We start from the raw sequence: 27,082 nt of genomic DNA on the forward strand, positions 1-27,082 counted from the left end.
TAATGTATCAGACTTTACTGGCTGATGAATCTCTAAATTAATGAGAAATTAAGTCATAGCAACTCAGTCCCACATCATCAGTGACTGCAGTCAGAGTTTAATCTTTGTATCAGAGCTTTCTCCTGAAATGAGTGGTATGCTTTTGGGCTTTGGTTCAGAGCAATAGCTCCCTTGCTCATTGCTTCATACATGTGCCCATCTCTTCAACTGGGAGCTGCCAAGGCTGTGGGTTCCTGCACCACTTGTGGATGGTGAGTTTGCATTAGGAATGCATGGCTTAAAAGTGAAGGAGTGTGACAGTGGCACATTTCTGGCTTGGAGATTCTGCTTTCAGATATTCCCTTTTTCAGTGGATCCTGTAGATGGTAAACAGCAGTGTTTTAGTTGGAATTTAGATTCCGAAAGCTTCAGTGTGCTCAAATAATGCTTTGCAGGAGGTGTTTGTTACATACCTGAGGCAGGGCCTCTGGTGTAGAATTTTGTTGGGCTGAGTTTCTTTTATATCTCAGTCTTGAATTGAGGGAATATAGATGGCCCTGTAAGACGGTAGCAAAGCATTCATAGTCGCCTACTGCCTTGTATTCTCAGAAGGTTGTTGGTGGCTCTGTAGTGCTTGTAGTCAGAAAAGTGCCTGTTTGGGCCCATGTGTAATTGGCTCCTGTTTCTTGGTTGAAAATTTTTAGAGCTTGATGGTTTTTGCCCTTTCCAAAGAATTATTTCCACCTCTGCCACTTCTCCCACCCTGTGGTGCTGTGTCCTGGGCCATCATGCAGGCTGCCCTCACGGCAGCTGGGTTGAGGTCCTCATGCCACACTCAGGGCTGGCAGTGGTGGCAGAGGAAAAGCTGTAGCTGACACGGCTTGAAATGAATGTGGACAGATGCTATCAGATTTGATCTGAAGCTTGCTGGTTCAAAGCGACCTCATCAAATTCATTCAGAAAAGTGAACTAGCAAGGTGAACTTGTATTGAATCAGCACTTTGTTTCTTGTGGCTCTTACGGTCTTTATTTGATATTGGGAGCTCTCAATGAGATTTACTGTGTTGCGGGTTCTGAATTTAGATGCTCTCAGCCTTACTTTCAGTTATAACACTTTTATTGAGGGACTAGTTGTCCCTGTGCTTTCTGCGTAGAAAAGGGGAGAGATGAATAAGAAATTAGTTCTATTTAAAATGAAAGTAGGAGGTTTGCTTGTCCAAATGCACTGCTGCAAGACTTGAAGCAGAAAACACAGGCCACAGTTAGCATTGGTCCCAGGCAGCACAGTGCTGGAGCCATGCACCAGGACTTGCCTGTTCTCAGGCCCCAGAAGGAAAACGTTCTCAATTATTCAGATTAAATGAGATAATTGGACCTGGAAGGACTTCATGCATCGTTTTATAATGGAGAAAAGGTGCTCACTGCATGAAACCTGTGCAGCTGTGCTGGAATTCGGGACGGAATTGGGAACATCTTTGCAGGAAAAAAAAGTTTTCTGTAGAGGCATAAACAGCTGCCTTGAAAACTGCTTCCCATAGGAAACTAGGATTTTTGTATTATTAAAAGTCCTGATGATTTTGTTGCTTGCTAACTTAAGAGAAAATATTCGGCAGCTGAAGGAGTTGACGACTCCTAACTTACTGCCTTGCTTGTGGTGTTCAATGAATTAAGTTTCCAGCAGTCTTGTGAGTTTTCAGGTCCACAGCTAGCTTTGGCTTGATTTCTCTTGGGTGAGTGACTCCAGTGGGTGCACTGGGATATCTGATGGTTTGCCCCCAAAAATTGGTATTGGCATTTGAGGTCTTTGCTCAACAGGAACATGACACTGTGCTGTATGTTAAGTTTGTAGAGCTGATACAAAACCTGTCAGTTTATGCTGTGTGTAGTAGAGAACTACGAGTGATGCTGTTTCCATTGTGTGCTTGCTTCCCTTCTTCCCAACAAATGCCAAATAAACTGAGTTGAGAAAGCTGGAGGGTTGCACTGTGCTGTGTTTTTGTTTGCTGGTGCTAATGTGTGTCCTGAACAGAGCTGGGCAGGGGATGTTGCAGGATGCAGCATGCTGCTGTGCTCCTGGTGTGCCTCTGGTACTTCAACAGCAGCAAGGGCTTGGCTGGAGAGAACCAGCCTTTGGAATTGATGGCCAAGGAGGTGCTAGGTAAGACCAGCTGGGGAATGAACCCATTTGGTAAGGCAGTTGGATTTCCTCAATGATTGCATCTTGTTTGTGGTGAATCACAGCAGGCAACAAATAGAAGCAAAACGATTTAGAGGAAACTCTTCCAGAGACCTCACAGTGAACTGGGTGCTTGAATAATGCAGGGAGATGTGGGCTCAGGGCGAAGAGCACAGGAATCAATATTGACAGTGTTTTCAGAACACAGAGCTTTTCATTTTGCACTGGACCCTGCCTTCGTAAACATGTTTGTACACCCCATGTACACACATTGTTCATAGAGGAGTGTCTGTAACGCAGGAAGCAACAACATTATGGCATGTAGGTGGCTTATTTTAATGCCTGTGATTTCAGGGCAGTGTCATTATTTACCTGGCCCAGCTGTGTGTAATTGTACTTACCACACTAGTGGCATGTGTGGATCTGTGCAGAGACCACATGCAGTGTAATGGAGACCTGCAGCTGGGCAGAAAGCAGTCTTGTATGGGAAAGCATCTACCAGAGGCTCATTGCTTGGAATGGCCATAAATTAAGAAATGTGGTGTTCCGTGCTGATGCTGCACGAATGTGGGAAAACAAGTTGCCATTGTAGTGAGAGTATAAAGGGGAAGAATTTTAAACTGAAAGAGTAGAGATTTAGATTAGATGTTAGGGGAAGTTTTTCACTTAGGGAGATGAGGCCTGCCTGAGAGGCTGGGGATGCCCCATCCCTGGAGGTGCCTGAGGCCATGGATGGGACCTGGGCAGCCTGAGCTGGGGGGGCAACTAGTCCATGGCAGGGTTAGGACTGGGTGGGCTTTATGTTCCCTTCCAGCTTAAGCCACTCTATGATTCTGTGACTGAGCTGTGCTGCCAGGAGCAGGCTGGGAGTCTGTTACAGCCATTTTGTGGTCTGACTGTGATCCAAGTGGGTGAGGTGTGAAGAGGATTTGCCCTAGGAGAGCGCACTGTCACTATCCTGTAGCAGTGCAGAAGGATGCGCTGTGATGGAGCAGTTGAAGGTGAGATATTCCTGAAAGATATTGAGGGACACACATTTAAGCTGAATTACTCGGTTCTGGCATTTGATAGATGGAATTGGAGTATATAGATAAAAAGCTTTGAAAAATCATACTTTTTATAATGCTAATTAGGACTGACAGAATAATGATGGCAAGTAGGCAGTGCTGTTGTAGCAGCAGGCATTGCATGTTTGCAGATATTGGCAGTTTCTTTTGAAGGATGTGCTGATAGGTGTGAATTCTACAACAGAGCTTAAGCTAGAAGTTGAAAACAGGTTCAGCAGTATGGAAGTTGTTTTACAAATACCTTTGTGATGTGGCTTAAAATTGCATTGGACTGTAGTTCATGTCTGAGTGGGTCCTGGTGTATGTAGTGACTGGAGTGGGAATTGTGTTGTAAGTTTGTTGTGTAATGGCAGCACTTAAAAGCTGCTGTAGTGTGTTTTTACACCTCAGTTCTGAGAAGTGAGCAAGCTATCTTAGTGCCCTGTAGGATGCAAGTGGGGAACACTGCTCTTGGCTGCTTCTGGGTCCCACAGCTCTCATCTCAGTCTGGAGCTGGACTTGGGAAGGCTGTGCAAATGTGTATTTGCCTTCCTTCTGTTGTGTTAGAGACACCAGCTTATCTGCAGGTACGTGAAAGGAGCAGAAGTGAGACACACTATAGTGCAATTGTCTTGAAAATCCATTTTAGAAACTAAAGAGAATATGTTGTTCTAACATGATCAACTTGTATTCTTGCTAGTATTTCGTAAGTGGAAAGCTCACCTCTCAGTGATATCCGTATTCTTTTTGGGTGAGGCTAATACAGCAGTAGCAACTGGTAGATCAGAGCACTGCATTTCATAGAGGGAGCTGAATTGAAATGTCTGTGACTGCACAAACCAGAAATCTGCCAGTTAGATCTAATGTGTATTTTTAATTAGGAAGTTTTTACTATGGCTCTGTGCTAGAATTCTTTCTCAAAGCCTGGAAGCAGGCCCTCCTGTGTGTTAGAGCTGCGAACATCCAGTTGAAAGTATGGAAGTGATCTGAAGCTAAGCAGCATTTAGCAGGCATTACACAGTGACCAATTTATGTATATTTAGACTTAGAAGAATCTATTACATTTGAGACAAAGCACAACTTTCTTCTTTCGCAGAGCTCCGCTGCACCCCGGGGCAGTTTGCGTGTCGGAGTGGAACCATCCAGTGCATCCCTTCCAACTGGCAGTGCGATGGATGGCCCACCTGCGAGGACGAGAGCGATGAAGTTGACTGTCCAGGTAAGGCTGCTCAACCCAACACCACTTTATCTTTTTGTGTGGCTTACTCTACAAACATTTTTTCAGTTGGCTGCATCATACTTTGCTGCTGACAGTCTGGAAATGTGCTGGCAGCGAGGAAGGCTTGGAGTTTGAAAAAGAGACTTTCTTTGCAGGGAAAAAATCATGTTGCAATTAAACTGAGATGACACATAAGCCTGAGGTTAAGTTCTGAATTACAGTTTGGGTTGCGTGAGTGCATCACTCAGACTGTACATTGCTGGACTAGGTAAAGAGCTTCTTTTATTGCTACCTGTTCCGATTACACTTCATGTGCTTAAGTGGAGAACTTTGATCTGCCAAACAAACTGTTGTATTTGCTCTTTATGAGCTCATGTATGTTCTCGGGGGCCTACTGCCAGCAACAGTTCTCTGCTGAAGCTTCCAGATACTCAGTTACCTTTAGTTTTGTTATTAAAATGAAAAAAATTAAGTGAGCATAGAATCACAAATAGGAGCATTCTCACTGGTGGTTTTTTTTTTTTAATGCACTGGCCAACGTAATTCTTTTTCTATGTATCTTTAAGGTGAAAGAACCTATTTATTTTCTGACAGCAGTGAAGCAGAAATCTGAAAGCATAGCTTAGAATTTAACTGTGGCACAATTCAAAGCTCTTACATCTACAGCATGGCTAAGCTGTGTTCAAAAACTGTTTTACGAAGCTCTTTGCCTTTGAGGTACTTAATTTGCTTGTAGAGAATTGCATTCATATCACAGCATTTGGTCAGTCTGTCGTCATTCTAAGTTTTAAGCTATTTCAGTGGCAGAGGTGCTACCAAATAGTAACATTGGTATTTTGCAGGAATAAGCTGTTCTAAATAGTTGTGTTTTTTTTTTTAAAGTGGAAATAGTAAAGTAAATGTAACACTCGATGTTTGAAGCTGCACACTCATTAGCCTTCTCCCCACTGTGTGCTGTGCACAGATAATGAAAAGGATGTGCTCAGTGCCTTTTTTAAAATGATTTTTTAGAAGGCTTTTGTCTGGTTTCTGTGAGTGGGTATGTTTGCAGGGAGTGGGGAGAGGAACTTCCTAGGTTCTGCAAATTAAGCCATGCCATTAATGCAGCTTCTGTTTGAGGTTGTTATTCAGGATGTGGATGTCCTTAAAGACACATGCTTTTATAGTTGTGCTGTTATTCTTCCTCCTTCTTAGCTATTTTTGACCAAATATGAAGAGCTAGGGATCTACAAGTTCTGGAGGTCAATGAAAGTCAATAGCTGGGTAAAAAGTCACATTAATGTTTGGATTTACTCAAAAAGCACTGATACTGAAATATCCCATTAGTCCAAAATGATGGTTTGCCTGCTGTAGCAGTCAGCAATCTTAAGGTGTTGCACGACGTTTGCAATGGAGGATGAGGACTCATTGGTGGATCTTTGAAGAGCGTTTTGGTGTAAGGCTAGGGTGAGGATTTGATAGAAGTGCAATTTGTCAGAGGATGGACTCAGCCTTTGGTTTGGGTTAGGTCTCATTGAACTGTCTGGCCTGACGTGGTGGGAAGACCTTCAAGGAGTGTCAGTGTCACAGTGTGGGAGACTGGATTCATCTCCATATCCGTGTGCAGGAAGAGGAGAGTAGCTGACATAGAGTGTATTAGGGGGGAAAATGATGAAAAGCATAGAGAAGGAAAGTGCTCCACTTGATGAAAAAGTTAATTGGATAAGTAATTGGTGGAAAAGGCTGTAAGTTAAAGGAGCCAGCCAGCTGGGTGTGGCAAGAGCTGAGATATTTGCACAGTAATGCAAGGAGGCAGCCAGCAAACCAGAGGAACAGGAACTACTGGTGTAGGTCATAAAACTCTATTATACCTGTGACAGAACTTCAGTGGGGCAGCATTGTGAGCTGAAATGGGCGTTGAAGGGCACATGCTGTGTGAACTGCCAAGAGCAGGGACCAGTGCGTGTGCTGCTGTGCATGTGAATGGTGTGTTGGAGTATGAAGAAGGACAGAATTATCCAAGTAATGCTGCTGAGGCCAAGTTAAGCTTGGAAGAGCATGTATTTCTCAAGCTGGGGAAACTAAGCAGTCACGGGACGGACCGACTGCTGAGACATTGATTGGGAAACTAAAGCAACTAATAATAGCAGCACAAAGTCATGCTCAGGAGTGATAACTTTCTTCTTTGGCCACTGAATTAACAAGAGATGATGCAGCTTTAAATTTAGAAAATACCTTTAGATTCAAATGAGTAATTGTGAGATGATTCAGCTAAATTTAAATCCTTAGTAATTAAGGTTCTTAATTTCAATAAAGGCAGACCAAACACTAAGAGAACAAGTCAGTGAAGCCACTCAGGCTTGTGAAACTTGGAGAATTAAAACGTCTTCAAATTAAAAGGGATGAAATCTCTCTGAAGCATGAAGAGAAAGCTTGCAAGGAAGGGCTCTGGGTCTGATTGCAGAGCTTTTCACTTTTCAGCCTTTGAGCTGCTAATGGCACCCTTCAACATGAGCAGCTCGGAAGCATCAGCGGTGGTGAGTTAGGTTTGTGCGGTTCAGATGAGGGTGTGTTCCAGTGACTACTTTGTCATTTTGCTATTTGCAGTGATTTAATGTAAGGCCATTGAAAGTGACTTGGCACCATTCACATTTTTTCAGCCTGATTTCTTTCACGTTAGTAATGAATCTCCTACTGAGTTAAGAGAATGATCCAGTAATAAAAGTGTTTGGTGATTGTGTGTTGTCTTAAGTACAGGGAACATCCCAAACCCTAATACTTCTTTGTTAGGATCATTTCTTTTAAAATCTCCAGAACATGAGGAGGTAAGGCGTTCATTCAGAGACAGTCTGAATAAGTATATTTAATGGCTTTTTTTGTCAGACCACATGTATACAAAATACACAGCCAAAAGTTTTAGGTGAGGGAAGGTGTTTCCAGCTGTGGTGGCTCATACAGTGTATTCTTCTTCCATGAATTATCACCTGACTTTCAGTTTGCGTTATGGCCAGGAAGCTTCAACACTCCTACCAAAAGTGTTCCAACCCTGTGCTTCTTTGCTTAATGATATATTGGGAAAAGCATTTCCGTTGCTTAGTCTTTCATTTCCATCCTTAATTGGAGTGTTTGTTCACATATGATGAACTACTCCATACTGAGATCTTTAAACTGTTGACATTTATGTACTTCTTAGTACATCTCCTTTCCCTCCCTACCATTTTAAAAAGCTAAATAATGACAAATAGCCCCTGATGAAGCCATGCTGATCTCCTACAGGATGCTTCATTTTTCCTTTCCCTTGTGGTGTTTGAGCTCCTTACTGTCAGGGCACTCTGTGGGTTCAACTGATGCACAGTACAGCAGGATGCTGGGTTGTTTCATCTATTTCCCAGCCTGGCACAAGTGATAAAGGAAAGAGTGGAGCTGCCAGACCTGAGAGGAATCACCCCTCTCTGTGGACATTTGAAGTACATTTCCAAATCTTTAGGTGTGAAATTGGATTTAATCCTGAATCTCACTCACCTCTTGAATTACCAGATTGAATTGAAAGCTTTCTAAAGGTTCGGTAGGTAATATACTGGAGAGAAAGTTTGAGGCCTAGGGAACAAGCTTTCGTATTTCATTTTGACATACAGTGAATGGAGAGGTGTCCTGGAATTCCCTGTTTGTGATGGAAATGCAAAGATTCCAGGTGTAGTAGTGTTTTGAGTGTCCAAAAGGAAATGTCTGAAGCCTGTCTTCCCAAATGCTCAGTGCTAGGCAGCATGCCCTTTGCTTCAAGTGTAGTTCCTGTTGCATTTAATTGCAGCTGCAGAACAGACCCGTCTTAATGGTACATCCATCCTCACGAAGTGCTTGGCTGGAGTGACTGTTTGCTGTGGCACAGGAACTCTGGGAAACAGTGCAGCTTCCCAGATCCCAGGGTTCGCCCCTGCATGAGTCCTGACCCTACACATACTTCTTGTAATACTTCAGGCTCCTGACAGTCAGTCTCTTGTCTGCCCTTTTTTCCGTACAAAGCAGACTTGGGTCTGTATGATAGCTTGCAGCTTCCAGCTCCCCTGAGCGGTGTTTGCCATTGAGCACTGTGTTTGCTCCCCCCTGCAGTGCTGCCTGGCATGCCTCTGTTCCAGCCTGCTCCTGGCTCAGCTCCTGCCAGCTCACTTTTGTGTGTTCTCAGCACACGTTCCTTCTGCGCTGCTTGGCTTTTTGCATCCTTTCACATGGTCTGAAGGATAGAGATGCTGAGAGGTGCAGAAGAGGCTGCTGGAGGGCATGTTCATCCCTCACTGCGCCCGAGGAAGCTCTTGTGGGTAAATGCTGTGGATGTTTGTGGAAAACTGGACAACTTAACTCAGAATAATGGATAAGCCCCTGTTTGTTTCTGACTTAACCTCATGGCATTTGTCCCCTCTGTGTTCCTTGCTCCCAAGAGGAATAGCAAAGTTGTGTACGTGAGGTAGAGCTTTCTCCGAGTGTTTTCAGCAAGTTTTGCAGTCAGAAATGCCAAGTCATGTTCAGCTAAAAGGTAGAGCAGAAGCAAAATACTTCCCTCTTCTAAATTCTTCACTCTTGTTCTGAAAAACTGTGAGTGGCATTGATTCAGATCTGAAACAGTTTACTGGCCTAAAATGTGGTAGGAGCCATCCAGCATGGCAAGCTTTCCTTCTACATGGGTAGCTTCAAGTTTGAAACAGCTGAAAACAGTCATGTAATCAGACATGTTGGGCAACTTTCCTGATGGTATATTACTCAGCCTGTAAACATGCTAGAGTGAATTAGCGACTGTTTGTAAATTGGAAGGAGTTGCATGAATGCTAATCATGGCCTGATCCAATTAGAAGCACTCTGGAGGATGTTCCTGTCCTGCATGCAGTGCTTTGCAAAGGGAAAAGAGAAACTGTGTCTCATGAGTCTTCCCTTGAACCCATTTTTGCCCTTCCCCACTAACTACCATGCAAATCCCTTTTCTTGAATAGTCAAAACATAAAGCTATTGTTTTGGCTAGGGAAAATACTGCCACTGCTGCTATCTCTTTTGTGTTTCTTTAGTATCTAGAAAAGGAAGGATTTGGAAAGTAGCTCATCTTCCCTAAATTAATAGCTTTCAGAATATTAACTGTGCACATAAGCACTAAAAATGCATGTTTTCCTTTTTCAAACACTGGTGAAACATAGGCTGTGGTATTCTGCCTTAGGCTGTTATCTGAAAGCTCAGCTCGTGGCACTATTCCTTCTAAAGATATAAATATTTTTAATAAAGGAAACAGGAACAGCAAAGCACACAGAAAATGATTCTGTTGCGTATTGCCACAGCACAATAGCAAACCAGCCCAATTACACCTTTGCCATCTGAATCTGCAACTGCTTTTCAAGACAGCTGAGTAATTTGCGGGCTTGTTAGCGTGGTCTTTATTGCCCTGGAAAAAATTGTCATCTTGCTTTTCTCAGAGACAGGAAATTCAGGTCAAATCTGAGCAATTTTGTATTTGAAGAGCTCCAAATTATTAAGCAGCTGACAGCTCTGAGCATGAAGGAGAACTTGTGGTGCTGCGTGCCTCCAGAGCTCTGCCTTATTTCAGTAGCAGGGCTGCCAGCATGGGCACTGGGGAAGGAGCCATGGTCTCCTTGGCTTATGTTTGCCTGAGCTCACTTGGTGTGAGCTGTGGATTTTTCACGGCATCTGCCATAAATTGTGTCAGTTTAAGATGCTAACCCAAGTAGCCCTTTCTTAATCTTGCATATTAAAACCTACGAACTCCTCTTTTATTCCTGGCAGAGTTAAATTGTTAAGTACTTGTGGGCGTTCTGTTTAGCTGTGAAGGGTCAGCCATATGGTGTTGCATCTGCTTGCACTTCAGAAAGGGGACTAATGCTTCTTGTGTTTGGTTCTTTTGCTTTACATGTTACCATTTGATGCCATGGGGAAAATTGGGCTTCCCATGCTGAGCTTGGTTCATCTTCGATACAGCAAACTACGTTAATTATATTAGACTTTAAAAATAATGTTAATTAAAGATTTGCTTTTGTAATGTCTGGGTATCATTTTGAAGATCATAATGTTTCAGCAGCAGTATTTACACTGGGATTAACAGGAGTCCAATCCTAAAACTAAAAGTAGATTGGCCTTCAATAAAAATAATCAGCAGTGCACACTGTTGAATTACTTTACCATTTTGTGCCCTTTGAAGTGTACTGAATTTCTTGGCACTGACTCCTTTCCTGTGATAAATAGTGTGTTCTAATATTGAATATTGGGGTTACAACTTTATTCCTGTAAGGCCATGTGAGTTCATTACACACAGCCATTTCTTAACGGGTGATCTCCATGGACATGTAATTCCTTGGGTAACGTGATAACCAAATATCCCTTGCTTATCCCATTAACGTGGGGAAAACTCAGTGTGCTGGTGCCAGATGATTGCAAAGCTACTCTGCCCGAGGCTCTCATCAGCAGTTTGTCCCAAGGAGTACATTGTCTGATGGTTGATCTTCTCGAGGTCTGTCCCCTGGGTGACACAACGGGCAGCCTCCAACTGTCTTTAAATTATCAGCAAATTGCCGTGGATCTCTTGCTATCTAAAGTTTGAAAGGAGAAAGTTTAATTCGTGTAGTTTTTAATATATTTCAAACAGATAAGCCTGTTAAAGAAGTCTGTGTTGCTGCTTTTTCGTTGGGACCATAGCTGGGTACATAGAGCTAATCAGCTTTAAAAGGAAGTAAGCTGATTCTTTTTATAAGAAATTTGCACGGCTCTTTGTGCTGTTCTGTTAGCTACTAGTATGAGGTGACATACAAGTAACTATTTCAATGCCTACATTCTCAGATTCTTCGTTTTTCTGCTTTTAGGTTAATTTCTTATTTCCACATTAAACTTAGTGTTCATCTCAGCCTTTCTCAAAGGCTTCTCCCCCACCCTTCCAGCTGTACTACCTATGGACTTGCTAGTTTTGCTGGCTGAGGCAGTGGCAGCACCTGACCCACGTGCTTCATTTGCTCCTGGAATGCCCCGGTCCCCTTTGTGGAACTACAGCTTGCATTGTGTTTTGCTCAGCTCCTGAGTCCACTTGTCTCATGCATCCATTCACAAGCCCTGACAGCCAGGTTAGGGCCTGTGCACTTTTTGTTTCAGAAATAATGAGCAAACATTTGTTTTAGAAGCTTGAGAAGGAATAAAACACCTTGTTCTTCTGGCTGAGGAGAGTCCTTTCCTGATTTCAGTTTTGTCTTAGATCTCAGAGAGTATGTTGGAAAATACATTGAGAAGGCTGTCCGTGTCTCTGAGTGCACAGCTGGAGAGAGGGGAGCTCTGCAAACGAGATCAGACAAAGTGCACTGGGGATGGTGCATTTGCTGCAGCGACCAAAAGGACAGGTGTGGAGATCTGTGCAAAACTGCAGTTGTTGAAAATCTGCCAAAATATTTATCTGTGCAGGACTCGTGTAATGTAGCGATGGTTCTTCTCAACTGTAAGTATTTCAGTTATGTCCCTTGTGAAATGGCCAGGCTGGTACTACAGAGATCTGTCATCTTTGCTTGCCTACCTATTATTTATCTTATGTTTGTCTTGAATTAAAACCCACAGAAAGCTTAGTAAAACCAGCTCTGCTTTGTTCCATCTTTCCCTGGTACTGACTGTTCCTTCTTGTCCTTAGGATTGACAGGGGACCAGCGCACTTACCATGGGAAGGAGAATGTGGACTCCAGGCACAACCGAGGGAGAGGAGGAGAGACGACCCGCTTTCACACCGTCAATGTGGCACAGCCTGTCCGATTTAGCAGTAAGTTGCAGCCTGGGAAATCTGGCCCATCTTCCTGCTAATTAGTTTAACAACTCAGACTAATTTGTCTTAAAATTAATGGGTTTTCTCTTGCATAGATTTCTGACTAATTTTAGTTCACGTTCCGTACTTTTGAAGGGTTTTGTACGTTTCGTTTATATGCATGCTGTTATAATGCATGGTTTATATAGCAGACTGGTAGATGCAGAGTACTCAGCTTCCTCTGCAGTCTTGTTTTTGTGCAACAAACAATTACTTTTGATTGAAGTCATTTTGACAGTATTTCTAAATAAACTAAGTGCATCTCAGGTGTGAGTTTCATAGCCTTTTTAAGAGGAATATATTCTTGAAGAAGAGAGGAACTTGAGGAAATTCTTCACTTGCATCTCTAAAGAGAATGTCTGTCGAGGAAGAGTGTGGTGTCTGAGTAGGTTTTTCTATCTAACTTCCATACATCAGTTGGGAATCTTCCAAAATACCACTCCAATAACATCCTGCCCTCATCACTGCTAGTGCTGCTGTCTGCATCTTGGTACCAGCCTTATCTAAATACTTAGAAATATTCTGCAACTGTCCTCCTCGCAAATGATAGCTCAGAGTAACTGATGTCTCTGAATCTCTTCAGGCTCCAAACATGTTAAGCCTCTCTTGCTTCTATCTCCTTGTGCTCCATGGATCATGCAGTGATTTGGGAGTGAGATAGCACTGATTAGCTGTGGAGGAATGGATGGGGCAGGCTAGGAATGGAACATGCAGAGAAGAAGGCATGGCGGGATTCTGGAGAAGTCAAGTGATTAACAAAAGTCAAAACTCATCTCTTTGTTGATTTTTAGTTTTATTTTATTTTTTTAGAAAGGGGGAAGAAGAGGAGAAGCTTATTAAAATAGGTCTTTTGATCTGTTGTGGATTCCAATACTAACTTGTTAGCCACATTTGTGGAGAACAGTAAAACAGTTTAGAAACCGATACAGCGAAATCTGTAATGTTCTGCAGTTTGGTTAATATTGCATTCAGTTCCATCCTAATGGCATAACCAGCAGGTCTTAAACAATCCCATTGCTTCTTAAATAGAAATGGTGACTGAGGAAGGGCACTTAAAGGGAATTCAAATCTAAATGTGTGTCATTATTTGATGATAAAGATCACTGTTTCTGAAGGGAGTCCTGAAGCTTGCAATAAACGTGAAACAGTTTGTGAATTTAAAGTACCTTAATTAGGTGTCATGCAATATTAATACTGCAAATGCAAGTGTTAATATCGTATTTCATGTCTGTTTTAAATTTCATCAGCTTGCCTCTGAGATTTTATTAGTTAACCATCACCTCCAAGAATGCCAGCCATCAGAAGCCCATGGGTCTGTCTCATCCACAAATGCCTTAAGGCTTTTGTTGCATATTCCCTTCTGAGAGAATTGAGAGAAAGCAGAGACAACAGTTCATACCTTCACCTTCTTGATCCTTAAAGATTCACGTTGCAGTGATAGTTTTCCAAGGCAAACAACCATTGCCCCAGAACCCCCATCATCATCAGTGGTAGACTGAGCTGCAGTAGGTGAATTCTACTGAGGCTGTTCCTTAAAAGAAGGCTGAAAACTTCAAAGCAAGCTGGGCTTGTTTTTAAACCACCTAATAGAAAGATGCAGTCATTAAGTTAGCTACCTCTGGTTTATGCTTCCTGCTTCTTGCTGCTTGTTTTGTTTTGGATTGATCAGACTGATTGGATTTTTAAAGCTGTTCAGGGAAAAGCTTCCTTAGTAGATTATCAGTCTTAATTGAAGAATTTAAAGGCTGTGGCAGTGCAGTGAAACATCACTAGGAGTTTTTTAGTCCATTTAAGAGAAATCCTTATGTGAAGAATATTAGTTATGGAAGTCCCCCATGATTTACAGTGCTTGCATCTCCTACTGGTGAGGTGAAGTATGGACGCAGTATGTTAGGTGTACAAATGCAAGTGATTACACGTTGTATTGTCATAAACAGATGAGGATGTACTACCTTGAAGATCCTAATGTGGGGGGAATGCTTTCCCTTCTATTCTTCATGTTTCCTAGGAAAGTGCCCCACAGGGTGGCATCACTACGAGGGCACAGCCAGCTGTTACAGAGTCTATTTAAATGGGGAGAACTACTGGGACGCCGTGCAGACATGTCAGCGGGTGAACGGATCCCTCGCCACCTTCACTGCAGACCAGGAGCTGAGGTTTATCCTGGCACAGGAGTGGGACTTGGAAGAGAAGACATTTGTCAGGAAGGACCAACGTAGGTGAGTGTGAAGGGAGGAGCAGAGATCTCACACGAGAACAGTTTCTGTGGGGTTTAATTGCTGGTAGTTAGGTTTGTCTAGCAAATCTAATGGTAGCATTGGTTTCAGGTGAACAACCCTGCAAGAGCATGCTGAGAGATGGCAGTGGCCATCTCTGGGTTTTGTGTTTTAAATAATATTAGTAGATTAATAGGCTACAACTCAGTGTAGTCTTTCTTTTTTCAGGCTGTGTCAGCACCATATTAGTGATCTTGAACTACCACAGGGGAGATGAATTTTACAGTGATTTACTGCTGCACTGCACTGTACAGGAATAATATGTCGTTAAAATTTTCAACACAATTTTTGTTTCCATTAAGCACCAGCATTTCTGACAAAGGCTGCAGGTTTGAGATGAGAATGGCATAAAATGCCATCATGAGTTGTAAGGACTGGGCTTTGGTGACTTGGGGTATTTCATTCTGTTATTTCACAGCAAACCATTTATTTCTATGTTTTTTGCCTGTGAGTGTTTTTGGGTTCAAAATACCACAGTCATAACAAGAGTGTATTGCATATGCATGGCAATGGAAGGCATCATGAGCGATTTGTGAACACGGAAAACTATTAAGTGCCTTCATTCAGTGTTATCTCTTTACTTTGCAAACTTACAGACTGAAATTTTAAGGCAAAGATCCTCAGAATGCTTTCGAAGTTAATTTTTAATTATGAAGGTATCATTAGGTTCCGTGTAATGTTTCTGAATTTCTCAGTATGTGTTTTGGCTTGTATGTTTAGAATAGAATTTAATATTTTTTGTAGGTTCTGGGTTGGATATCAGTATGTAATCACCAACCGAAATCACTCTCTGGAAGGTCACTGGGAAGTAGCTTACAAAGGTAGGCCTCTACAATTGTTACTGAGCTGAATGGTTCACGGAAGCTATCTTAAAGCGTGGATATTTTCTGCAGGAACGACATCATTTACTGATGGTGTTGAAATGCTGTAGGGAAACTGCTTTGCTTTACAGTATCAAAACGGAAGTGGTTAACACTGGCTGACCTTATTCGGTTGCAAAAGCAGCAGTCCCCTCTGCTGCAGATGCAAATATATGTTTTTATGCCTTTTATTTTTAATTAATTCAGATAAGCGATTAGTTTATCTCAAAGTCGTCGTATGAACTCTCGTGTGCAGAATTGAATGCCCAACTGCTGTGCTGATACAGGTCAAGGGAAACGGAAAATGAAAAAACAGTATTTGAAGCATCAGCACTGTGAACTCCAGTATAGCGTTTGAAGACTGATCAGAGTAGTTTTCTTCTCATACACAACTTCCACTAATGGAAAATCTGCATGAATAACTTCCCATTAGGTACAATACATAATTGTGAGCAGAATTCTGGAGAGCAGTTAGATAAATACGACTTTTGACGCTCGAGGAGTAGTTGAACCCTGCGTAGCTTTCCAGGGGTGATGCTGTTTCGCTGTGCTGCCGTACACAAAAGTATTGATTTCTCTTGTCGTTTACCTAAAAGGATTTGATTGAATATTCAAAGGAAACTGCTCCTTCTTGTGCAGGCAGGAACATTTTTGTTAGTTCCTTCGAGTAAAGCACATAAAGTTGCCTCTCAGCATCAGAGGGATGGCGAGGGGAGGTTCCAGCTTTTTCTCTAAAGGGTTTGTGTTGCCTAGTCTGAACAAAACTGCTTCTACAGGTAGGCTTTGCCTATGAATTCCTAGAAGAAAACTGGTTCTCCTTAAAAGGACCTTCCTTTGCTCTTCAGAACGTTGACTGCACTGCCATCTGCTGACCAAATGTTTGTAACCAGGGTGACACACATTGCAGAAAATCATGATATATGATGATAATCTGTTTGTATTACAAGTATTTAACTTGATGCATTATATCAATTTAAATCCTCAGTGCCATTTAGTCTTTTGCTTGCAAGTCATTTACTAAAATAATACATACATGAAATATAGCATAGTAGTAGTTTTCAGTAGATTCCGAAAGGTTTTACTTAAGTTCCCTTGACTTGGACTTGCAGTAAGGCAGTGAATTCCTAATATCTGTTTCAAAAGTGATTTAGGGTTCTGTAGCTTGAAAACTTTTATCCACTCTTGGGAAATATGGAACTTAAACCCTCAAAAAAATGATGGGGGAGCCCAATTGCATTAAAAGTCATCTGACTAAATATTGAAAAAGGCCATCACATGACATGACTGCCTAACTGAGCGACTGCAGGAGCTGAAGTCAATGTTTAAGCACACAGATTTGGAAAGGAGGCTTCTGAAGTCCACATAGACCAATTCTCACAATTGTCTCTTGGCCTGACACAAGAGTGAATGAATCTCCACAACTTTGAGTACCAATTGATTTAGAAGTAAGTACTAGTTAACCTAACAGTAAGACACTGGTCAGAAGCTAAATTTTTAAAGCTGTACAATGCCCTTACAACATTTCTCACGCCCTGGTGTGGGAGAAATAACATCATGCTAAGTCCCCACTCTTTTGAACACATCTCAGTGCAGCCTTTTAACAGTTGCATGGGTTGGAAGCACCCGGCAGCACATACCTCTATGCAGTGGCAGCAGCATCACAGCTGTGTTTTGTTTAGCTGTGTTCAGCACTGCACTCTGAATGAGCAGCACAGGGTGTGTGTTCAGGGTTGGTGTGGGTTCTTGCTCCATGAGCGTTTTGCAGACCTTCTGGTGTACTGGTCCCTGCACAGTTTCCCCTTAGAAGATCCAAACTGGCAGGCAAACCCCATGGGACTCTGGAGAGAAGCATTTGTAGAGATAAGAGAACATCACTGCAGAATGGCAAAATTGCATGGCTCCTTGAAAACTGCAGCCTCTTCTGTGTGAGTCACCCCTTCCCTCCCCGCTCTTTACCTTTCCCCGGAGGAGTGCTGCTAATGGAAGCTAAAGCTGGGGACAGTAGCCCTGTAGAGCGTTGGTGTGCATGAAAGGAGTGACATTACAGAGCCTTTCTGAAGCTTTGCTTACCCCCAGGCTGCTTATACCAATGCATCTTGTTCTAGGCTCTTCGGAAGTATTTTTACCCCCTGACCCTATCTTTGGTACGGCTATGTCTGAAAATGAAAACGTTCTTTGTGCCCAGCTTCAGTGTTTCCATTTTCCTACCCTTCGGCACCATGGTTTACACAGCTGGTATGCTGAAAACTGCTATGAGAAATCATCATTCCTCTGCAAAAGAAGTAAGTTGGTTTTAGTGTTAACTGTCTTGTGTCCTTAAATACGCGTATAACAAATATGGAGAAATCTCTTAGTTATCTTTTCTGCCTGTTGCCCAGTAAATTGAAATGGAGGGAAAAAAAAAGTGACATTTTATTTGAGATAGGGGCATCAGAATGGGTAGCTGTCAGCCACGGTATAGTTTTTTGTTAAAAAGTTACTGTTAAGCAGCTAGAATATGCTTTTTTTTATTAGTAAATATCACTCTTAAATTATCAGCATCACCTAGAAATGAATAAACACATATTTATGGTGTATTTTTGAATATAGCAACTTCCAGTTGCTTCAGGCTATAGGATCCCAGAGCAGCCTGTGTCACTTCTCTCTGACCTTGGTACCTCCCTGTTAAGTCTGTGGGCTAAAGCCATCTGAACTTCCTTGCTGTGCAGGGATGAAGATGCAGGCAAGGGAGTTAATTTTGCCTGGCTTCCTTTTTAGACCTGACCTGTTGAGAGTGTCCTGCAGATTTGGTCCAGAGAAGATTCAGCTGTTTTAGGTAGCAGAAGGCTGGGAGGGAGTTGCAGGAAACATGGCATTGCAGCTTGTCCTTCTCAGACTGCCTGCTTTTCTGTGTGTCCTGAAGAGGACACCTGAAGGCGTGTCAATTCCATTACATACTTAGCATTCACTTTGTCCATTTTGAGCAGTAAATCATCCCCGCACATCTCCACACAATCCATTTATCTTCCCCACTCTTTTAAAAGTTGTTTTAAACGCCAAAGTTTGGCTTTTAACTGATGATCTGCTTATGTTTACAAGTCATGTTTTGTAATAGATCAAACTGGACCTCTGGCAGGCTCACAGACACTTGGCTATTGATGTGCATTTCTTTTCTAGGCCAGACAGGTGTTGTTGTGGGTACTGATGTGCATTTCTGTTCTAGGCCAGACGTGTGTTGATATCAAGGACAACATTGTTGACGAAGGCTACTATTTTACTCCGAAAGGGGATGATCCCTGCTTGAGCTGCACATGTCACAATGGTGAACCAGAAATGTGTGTGGCTGCTTTGTGTGAGCGGCCGCAGGGATGTCAGCAGTATCGCAAAGATCCTAAAGAGTGCTGCAAATTTACATGTTTAGACCCAGGTAAGGCTTTGCTGGAGTTTTATCAAGTGAAATTCCTGCTCATCTTGGTTGCCTTTGGGTACAGCTTTGATATTATACATCTTTCCAGTGCCTCCACGCTGCTGAGTACCATCCCCATCTCTGGAAAGATCCCAAATCATAGGATACAAAAAACTTCACTCTCCTGCCAGAAAATAATCAGTCATCCTTGATGCTACTTCAGGAAGAGCTTGTCTTCTCTATGGAGGTTGACAGTAGTGTGGATTTCTAGTGGAGCTTCTTGGTTGTTCATGATATTTAGCTGTCATGAAAGGAAAAGACTTTTCTCTTGGGCACTAATTAAGTGTCTTTTTCCAGAAATGAGCATTTATATGTGTGGAAGTTTGAATGCAGGATTCACATAAGCAGCACAATTTGTAAATTACATTAATCATCAGACATGCAACCTTACTTAAGGGATTTGGCATCTCACTGTAGCTTCTCGTTTGAGGAATACTGCTGTCAGTTGCCCTTTGGGGGTGTAGGTTTTGGGGTGTCACTTTTGTGCAAAGAAACTCGCAGAAAGGAATTTGTCTTATTTAGCACTTAGTGTGAAAGTAGCCAAACCCTGGAACATTGCTTGTGGAGTCGTCATGTGTGGGAGGTTATTCAAAGCCCTGATGGGCACAGTCCTGAGCAGCCTGCTCCAACTCAGGCTGCTTCAGCAGGGGCTTGGGCTAGATGATCTCCAGAGATCCCTTCCAACCTCAGCCACTATGACTTCCTGGTATTCTAAAAGAACCTCTTTTTATCTGAGTCCTTTAAGAAACTATTGTTCAGATCCTTCCATCATGGGAGACGCAGGTCAAGTCCTTCCATCACTAGCTGCTGTTTCAGTCATTACAAAAAAGGGGTGCTTATTGGCATCCAAATTTACATTTGTTCTTTTCTGTGTCAAATCTGCACAAGTTGATGATTAAAGGCCACTGGCCCCTCCTTGCTGTCATTTACATCCATTCTGAAGGCTGAGTTTAACAGATGTTCCTAACTAGTGTTGCAAATTGGTTGAGGAAAGAGTGGGGAAAAAGCAGAAGTCTTCCTCCCACTCTTATCAGCAGAATTAAGATTGCCTTCACTTTTTTTTTCTCCTGCCTTCAGGATCTGTGTCAGCAAAGCATCACCCAACAGACAGGATAAGATGACCTGGGATAACCTAGTGCCGTGTTCTTTAATCCCTGCTTGTGCTGTGGCTCTTAATGATTTCATGAATACTGATTGGAAGAGTGTATTTTGCCACATCCTTTCTGATCCTTAAGCTCTTCTTCCTATGCTGATGCTAAATAAGACTGTTTCATTATGCTCTGAAGTGTTGGGTTTTTGTGTTGGTTTATTTTTTTTAGTAACTCAGTTTTTGAGTGAAGCATCATCAAGCAGTTGTCTGACTTCCTTCGTAATAAATTTACTTCAACTGATGATAAAGACTGAAATTTTGAAATGAAGCATCTCAGTTTTCTTTCTGGATGTTTATCAATGACTATTGCAGCTGACAGAAATTAATGAATTACTTTCTTTAGTCAGCATGTATTTGTCTTTGTCCAGTTCTTACATATATCTTCTCTAAGCTTTGGTACAGAGGAAAGAAAGCTGTTTTACTAATCAACAGTAAGTGAATTAATCACCCAAGGAGAGACTGGGGGGAAATAAATCTTGCTGTTGAGTTGGCAGGTAATCAGCTCTTGCTGTGTGAGTGGGTGAGCGGCGATTACAAGTGGGCAAGAAATGTTACTCAAGTACTTGGTAGTAGGGGAATATTTCAGTGGTAGGAGTGAGCTGAGTAATCCCAGCTGTGCTGTCTTGAAAGATGCTTCTCACTTAGTTGGAGATAAATAGCACGGGAAAACCTTTTGCGTGCTGATGCTGAAATGGAAGTCCATTGCCTCTTCTTGGATGTGAGGCTCTTGTTTGTACAAACCTGGAACTTTCACTTGTGAAATAGTATTAAAAGAAGCAAAGTATTTGCAGGAGCTGCTGGTGCAGAAACTTCTCTAGGATTAAACTGGCACGGTTACTGGATGCTGCTACTGTCCTGAGTGTGAGACAGCCTTCATGGAATAGTCTATTTCTGTGTATGTAGGTTGAAAATCTCAGTGATGGCTTGTCTTGTTCTGTGCAAACTGGGTCTTGTCTCTTTGTTTTCAGTTTCATCTAGGACTTCATTTGACAGTAGCTTATCCAGACGAACAGGTTGAGGGGTGGGAGCTGTCAGAGGCTGTGAGCGGTGTAGAAGAAGCCTGGACTCCCCAGAAGGTGCAGGATTTGCAGTTTCAGCTGGCCTGGAGAGGCACTGCCAGGCTTTGTAGCCAAAAAATCGCATCACGCTTCACTGCATGTATGTTTTACCAAAGTGAATTTATGTAAGGCAGCTGTTGGAACTAACTTACGGTGCTCACAAAGTCAGCACTGCCGTATAATGAATGAGAAACAACCTCAGGTCTGTGCTGTTGGGGATGGTGTGCTGATCGGTTGCTGCTGGTGTGTGATGGCATCATCTGAAGCCCTGACAGTGGGAGCTGCTAAAAAATTTGACTGCATAGAGGATTCTGTGTGGCACAGTCAGGTTTGAGAGGGTGTTGTGTTGGTGTTTGATGCGTAGTGTGCTATTAAGTGAGATAGCAGGGGCCAAGAATGTGTCAGGTGATAAATACTAACCTATTAAGCCTTGTACTTCTAACAGTGTGTAAATGTGGTGGATTTTTCTTTTGCTAGCATTTGTAGCAAATCAGTAGTTACAGGTTTTGTGAGGGTTTTCGTGCTCTTTTGTAAACAGTCTTCGATAGAGCATCGCTGCTGTCAGTAGAAAGAGAAGTACTGTAGAGAGAGCTCCTGCAGCTGTGCTGGATGCAGGAAAGGAGGAGGACTGGGACCTGGCCCTTCAGTGGCTGGGGACAGAGATCCTCCCTGCTGCAGGTCGTGTTTCTGTATAATCCCAATGGCTGGGGTGTGCAGCTGCTGAGCCACATCCAGCCTCGGTGTGCTTCTCTGTGCCAAGAGCTCAGTGCAGTCATTTTTGCCTATTGTCTTTGTGCAGAGTGCTTGTGCACTAGAGGGCTACTTAAGTGTGATTAGTTGAATTGTGAAATCTCTCCCATGCCTGGCAGTGACAGATCAGTGATAATTTGCTAGCAGCAGCTTTCCCAGTGTGGAACTGTTTAGCTGGGGTGTGGATCTGTTTGTGGATCTGTTTGTGGATCTGTTTGTGGATCTGCTTTTGGATCTGTTTCGTGTCCTGTCATTTGTTTTCTGTGATTTCAGGAAAGTATCTAATTCCTGTTCATCTTAGTCTCTTGAGTTTTCGAAAGATTGCTGTGTGTTGATTCATCTTCTGAAGGTATTTTTAGTTCCTATCATTTAATTGTGATAAGCATGCTACCTACGAGACATGCAATTTGAACGACTACGTCTTGGTGATAATGAAAATGTTTAGAGATCTTGTTTTATGAAAGACAGAAGTTCAGGTGCTCTGAAGTTACGTAGAAATGCAGTGTAGATGTGCCAGTTTTCAGGCCTTTCCCCTAACTTCCAGGGTTGCTGTTTTCTTTAGTACAAGACCATCAGTCATGCCAGGGAGACAAGCTCATGCACAAAACACTGTTGACCTCTTGGTTTTCCCTTTTTCAGATACTTGAAGCCTTCAGCAATTTGTTGAGTAACATCTTTAGTTGTTCTTGCAATAAGTAGATAAATCACCTAATGATTCATCATTTTTCTCCGTTTTTGAAACGTAGAGAAGTGTCAAATCAGGCTGATGAATCTCTACTCTGCGTTGCTCTCCGTCACCGACAAAAGAACATCCAGAAAAATGAGTCCTGAACATAAGTAACAGGCTGCTTTTTTATATTTTCTGTGACAGATGGGAACAGTCTGTTTGACTCGATGGCTGGTGGAATGCGCCTGATAGTGAGCTGCATCTCATCCTTCCTCATCCTCTCTCTGTTGCTCTTCATGGTCCACCGGTTGCGTCAGAGGCGGAGAGAGCGCATAGAGTCTTTGATTGGAGCAAATTGTGAGTACCTGTGTTGGGAATGGGCCTCAGTCTGTGCCTGTGCACAGTGTAAAGCTGCTTCAGGATGACAAGAGAAGAGGAGATAGAAATCAGCATGGAGAAAATCACTACAAGTCTGGTTATAAATACTGGTCAGCACTTCACCCAGGTGAATGGAGCTGTGTGAGCCACTGGCTGCCTGAGCGGGTCGTGGTTTGTACAGTTTTTTACCACTCCTCATGAGAAGGAAAAGCAATGCTTATCTTGCACCTGGTGGTTATTATTAAGTTGATACACGAAAATGAGAAATTTCATGGTCTAGCTTGTCTTTGCCTTTGTGTGTGTGGTTTAATTCAGGTTTCTCACGTTGAAGTAACTTTTAAGCCAATAATGGAAGATTACTATTCAGTTTATATGTGGTCCAAACCCGATCTTCTGTGTATGAATGATCTCTTTAATTGGAAGAGTTTAGATTCAGGTGTACCTGTGGTGCAGGACAAGCAGGCTGGGAGCAGGTGGCCTTGGGCCTTATTGTGTAACTGCAGTGAGCTGACCCACATGGCTTATTTAGGCTTTCTGGGTCTTCAGGAGACGTGAGTTTCTTGGCTGTGAAAAGTGGAAAAAGGTGTTTCTGTCTTAACCTGAAAAAGAGAACACGGTTATCAACTCTTCTTTCTTTTTCTTGTCTTGAAACAGTGCACCACTTCAACTTGGGCCGCAGAATGCCTGGTTTTGATTATGGTCCAGATGGTTTTGGAACTGGCCTTACTCCACTCCATCTTTCAGATGATGGGGAAGGTGGGGCATTTCACTTCCATGATCCACCACCACCCTATACTGCTTACAAGTATCCAGACATTCAACACCCAGATGACCCACCTCCTCCGTATGAGGCTTCTGTCAATCCAGACAGCATCCTTTGTTCCACTCCAGGTATGTGGGCAGTAACTTCTCTTTTCTTTTATTATTGACTTTGGGTAACAGGGGAGGTGATTTTTTTTATTTTGTATTTTTTCCCAATCTGTAATAATATATTTTAGTGATGGTGGTGGGAAGGTATCTTACAATACTATCTCCTGTTTCCATGACAGAAGAGGTATGAGTTAAAAGTATCATTTGGCCTGTTTGTTTCTTTTCCCTGGGAAACACAGTTCACCTAAGCTAAAAGTGGAATCCATGCTTCGAGCAGCACAGCTCTTAGACCTTACCAGCTTTAAATTCTTAACTTGATGGCTGATGGCGTTTCCATCATGCTGATACCTTTTCTGATCTTTTGGAGATGGATATAAAGAACAGAAGAAATGCCAAGTACAGGAAATTTTGAACAAAATACATCCAGCCTCTTCCCTACTCCCCACTCCCCCCCACCCACAGCCAAAAAAAAAGGACCAAAAATACCACTTTTTAATGATTCACCCGCTGCTTTTCAGTTCTGCAGCTGCGATATTAGCATACTGTAGTCCTTCCACTTTGGGATTTATAGCAGCACATCTCAGAAGATCAGTAAGATACTCGCACTAATCAGCCTTATTTATATGTCACTGCTTTATTTTTACTGCACCGCTCTCCTCCTTTGCAGTGTCGTATCTGTTAATACAGATCTGGCATTTTAATCTGGTGTTAATACAAAGCCAGGAGAAACTCGGAGCTTCCAGCAATACAGAGAGTAAATTCACTTGGTGATGTGGAACGAAACACTTCACCTTCTGATTCTGCTTTTCTTCTTCCTTTCCAGATGGAGTTCTTTCTCAGACCGTGCAAAGCGGTCCTCCGTCACTAGGAAACTGTGATGTATCCCCACAGCTCACAGAGGGGTCCCTTCCTCCCTCAGTTGGTCCTTCTCCAGTGGAGCTGGAAGACTCTGCTGACAGCAGCACCTTTCTTGTCCCCCCAGACACAGCGCTCAATGAAAACACACCGGCAGAAACTCTTACAGGCAGCCGGCACAGCCACTGTTCTCTCAATACCATTGTATAAAGGAGTCAGCTGACTGCCAGTCAGAAATAGTTTTAGCAACTGTTTGCACAGACAAACACTAATCCGTGGTTGGAACTGCAGAAGGAAACTCCACTTTGTTTTTGAACACTGCTTTTATGTTCTAGGTTAGGATTGTGCCTCTCGTTTTTGGCTGTTGTTATTTGTTCACTAATCGGTTTGTCCTGTAAATATGGATTGTATAACTACTTTTTTTTTTTTTTTTTTTTTTTTTTTTTTCCATTGGCTGTGGAAAAGAATGCAGAGAATTCCTTTGACTTCTAAGGAGAGGAAAAGTATGGGTAGGGGTTTTTTTGTTTTGTTTTATTTCTTAAACTGAGAGGAAATGAAATCTACATCAGAAAAAGCTGCTTGGATTTGGCTGGATACCACTGGACCCAGGAAACAGACCGTGGAAGAGGGGGGTGGGAGCTGTCATCGCTCAGCCACTTGCTTTCTCTCTTGCTTCAGTGCTACACTCAGAAAAGACAGAGAAGGCTGAACTGCAGAGGAAGGAGCTGGGTTTCTGTTTTACAGAGCAGGAACATGGAGGAACTAAAACTCATGCCACCAAGTGAGAGTTGCAAACATTTGTGTGTTCTGGTCAGCCTTGCTGTTTCAGTTCACCACGGGACTGGAGGATGAATGATCTACACCGTACGTGACTTCATCTTTTTATGGAAGAGTACTCAGAAAACCAGGATTTGCAATGACAATTATTTGTTGTTGTTAGCTGCACAATCTCGTGTTGTCTGGTAAATTTCTGTCCCATAAATGAAATTTGGTCTGTGTAATGCTGGCTTCCCTTTGGTGGAATCCTTGTGTGTATCAGGCGGTGCATGGGGAAGAGGCAGGGAGCAGGTAACTGCTTGACGTGCTCTGCCTTCACTGCGTGAATCCCCTGCTCATTACAGTCCCAAAAGCTGCAAAGAAAAACACTTTAACTCCTTGACAGTGGCACAAGACTGGCCTGGATAAAAGACCATTGTTCATTGCATGCTGTAATTAGCATGTGTGTTCCATCCCTTCCATTTCGTTTCTTTACAGTTGCTATAAATACCATTTAAAAGCACTGATTGACATGCACTCCACGTAATGTTTAATTCTAATTGGACACTTGTTTCTTAGCCTAATCCTATAAATGCCAACCCTACTCTTGTCTTTCTTCCCTCCCACACCCCACACCGTTTATCCAGGTCCCACAAGGGGTTTATGATGTGGTTCATGTACTGAAATCGATAAAGCCGTTTGCCTCGCTCTGATATCTGATCTTCCATTTTCCCCTCAGGTTAACTCTTTCAGCTAATTTATACACTGCAAAACAAGATTAATTCAATCCCTCACTAAACCTGTAGTTGAGCACTGTCGGTTTTGACAGTGAGTGCAAAATCATCTTGAGAGGTGATTTTAAATTGAAGTAGGATATTAGTGTTCAAATAATTTACCCCTCCCATCCGTTCTCCTCTTGCCTCTGCCTCTCCTTAACTTGCTGTAGCAGTCAGCAGATGAGATAAACTGTAAGGAATTTGTAAAGGATGCCCCTCTGAGTGTTCTCCTATTGCCTTATGAAGGGTGCAAGCCTAGAGGGACAGGAAGTGAACACTGCACGGGGGTGTATATGTGAATTATTTTTCTAGTAATGATGAGAAATCGTACCTGTATGACAAATCCTAACCCACTGTTGTGGTTTCCCATTGCAGCTGACTTTTTCCCTATTGAATATGCTGCTACTTTCTATTCTGTGTCTTGCCTATAGGCTTATACTGTACTTGAGGATTGGTCTTGACAATTCAACTCCTTTTGCACAGAAAACTGTTGAGTTTCACGATTGAGATCCTGTCTGGTTTCTCAACATTCGGACACTTGCAGCCCCGAATCCATGGGAGAGCGACCCACAGTTGCAGAGGATGCGTGGCAGGAAGCCTTCCTCCTGCTCTGTGCCCGTTCCCTGGGCTGCTGGCACGGAATGGGAGCAGTGCTGCAGCCCGTGGGACCTGTAACCATCTCCTCTGAGTTCCAGTCCTGGTCTGATGAAGCGGATGGATAGCAGTAGTGAGAACCATGCGTGCAAACGATCGAGCATTTCTGAAGTGTGAAAATAAAGCGGGTTTTGTGCGTTTTTGAGCACATTCATACGTTTTATACATTGTATGTACTGGTTTTTCTTTAGTTTTGTAGGTATGAGTGTGTGTGTGTGTGTGTGTTTGCGGATGGCTGTATCTCTGTACGTACACACGCTGTATGCTCGGTGTGCTCAGCAGGGCACTGGGCACTAACTGCTCCTGGGGTGATGCTTCTCTCCAGCTGGCTGCACTCTGTAGGGCAGGGTGCAAAGTCTGTGCTAC

At 42.8% G+C, this 27,082-nt stretch overlaps 1 protein-coding gene across 2 annotated transcripts in view; it reads left to right on the plus strand.

The window, feature by feature from the left end:
- The window catches only part of DGCR2 (DiGeorge syndrome critical region gene 2), a gene marked incomplete at both ends in the record, with an annotated part of 34,262 nt that extends 9,522 nt beyond the window's left edge, over positions 1–24,740 (plus strand). The window contains 9 exons of one of the 2 annotated variants that reach the window (XM_079544042.1): positions 4,298–4,420; positions 12,054–12,179; positions 14,221–14,440; positions 15,242–15,318; positions 17,463–17,639; positions 18,560–18,763; positions 22,632–22,784; positions 23,460–23,696; positions 24,499–24,740. In XM_079544042.1, the coding sequence (XP_079400168.1) occupies positions 4,298–4,420; positions 12,054–12,179; positions 14,221–14,440; positions 15,242–15,318; positions 17,463–17,639; positions 18,560–18,763; positions 22,632–22,784; positions 23,460–23,696; positions 24,499–24,740 (1,559 nt within the window). The remainder of the gene's footprint in view (positions 1–4,297; positions 4,421–12,053; positions 12,180–14,220; positions 14,441–15,241; positions 15,319–17,462; positions 17,640–18,559; positions 18,764–22,631; positions 22,785–23,459; positions 23,697–24,498) is intronic. The other variant, XM_079544043.1, reaches the window with a different exon arrangement.
- Between the last annotated feature and the right edge of the window lie 2,342 nt (positions 24,741–27,082).

The sequence above is a fragment of the Tetrao urogallus genome (assembly GCF_951394365.1).
Source record: "Tetrao urogallus genome assembly, chromosome: 17".
NCBI classification, from domain to species: Eukaryota; Metazoa; Chordata; class Aves; order Galliformes; family Phasianidae; genus Tetrao; species Tetrao urogallus.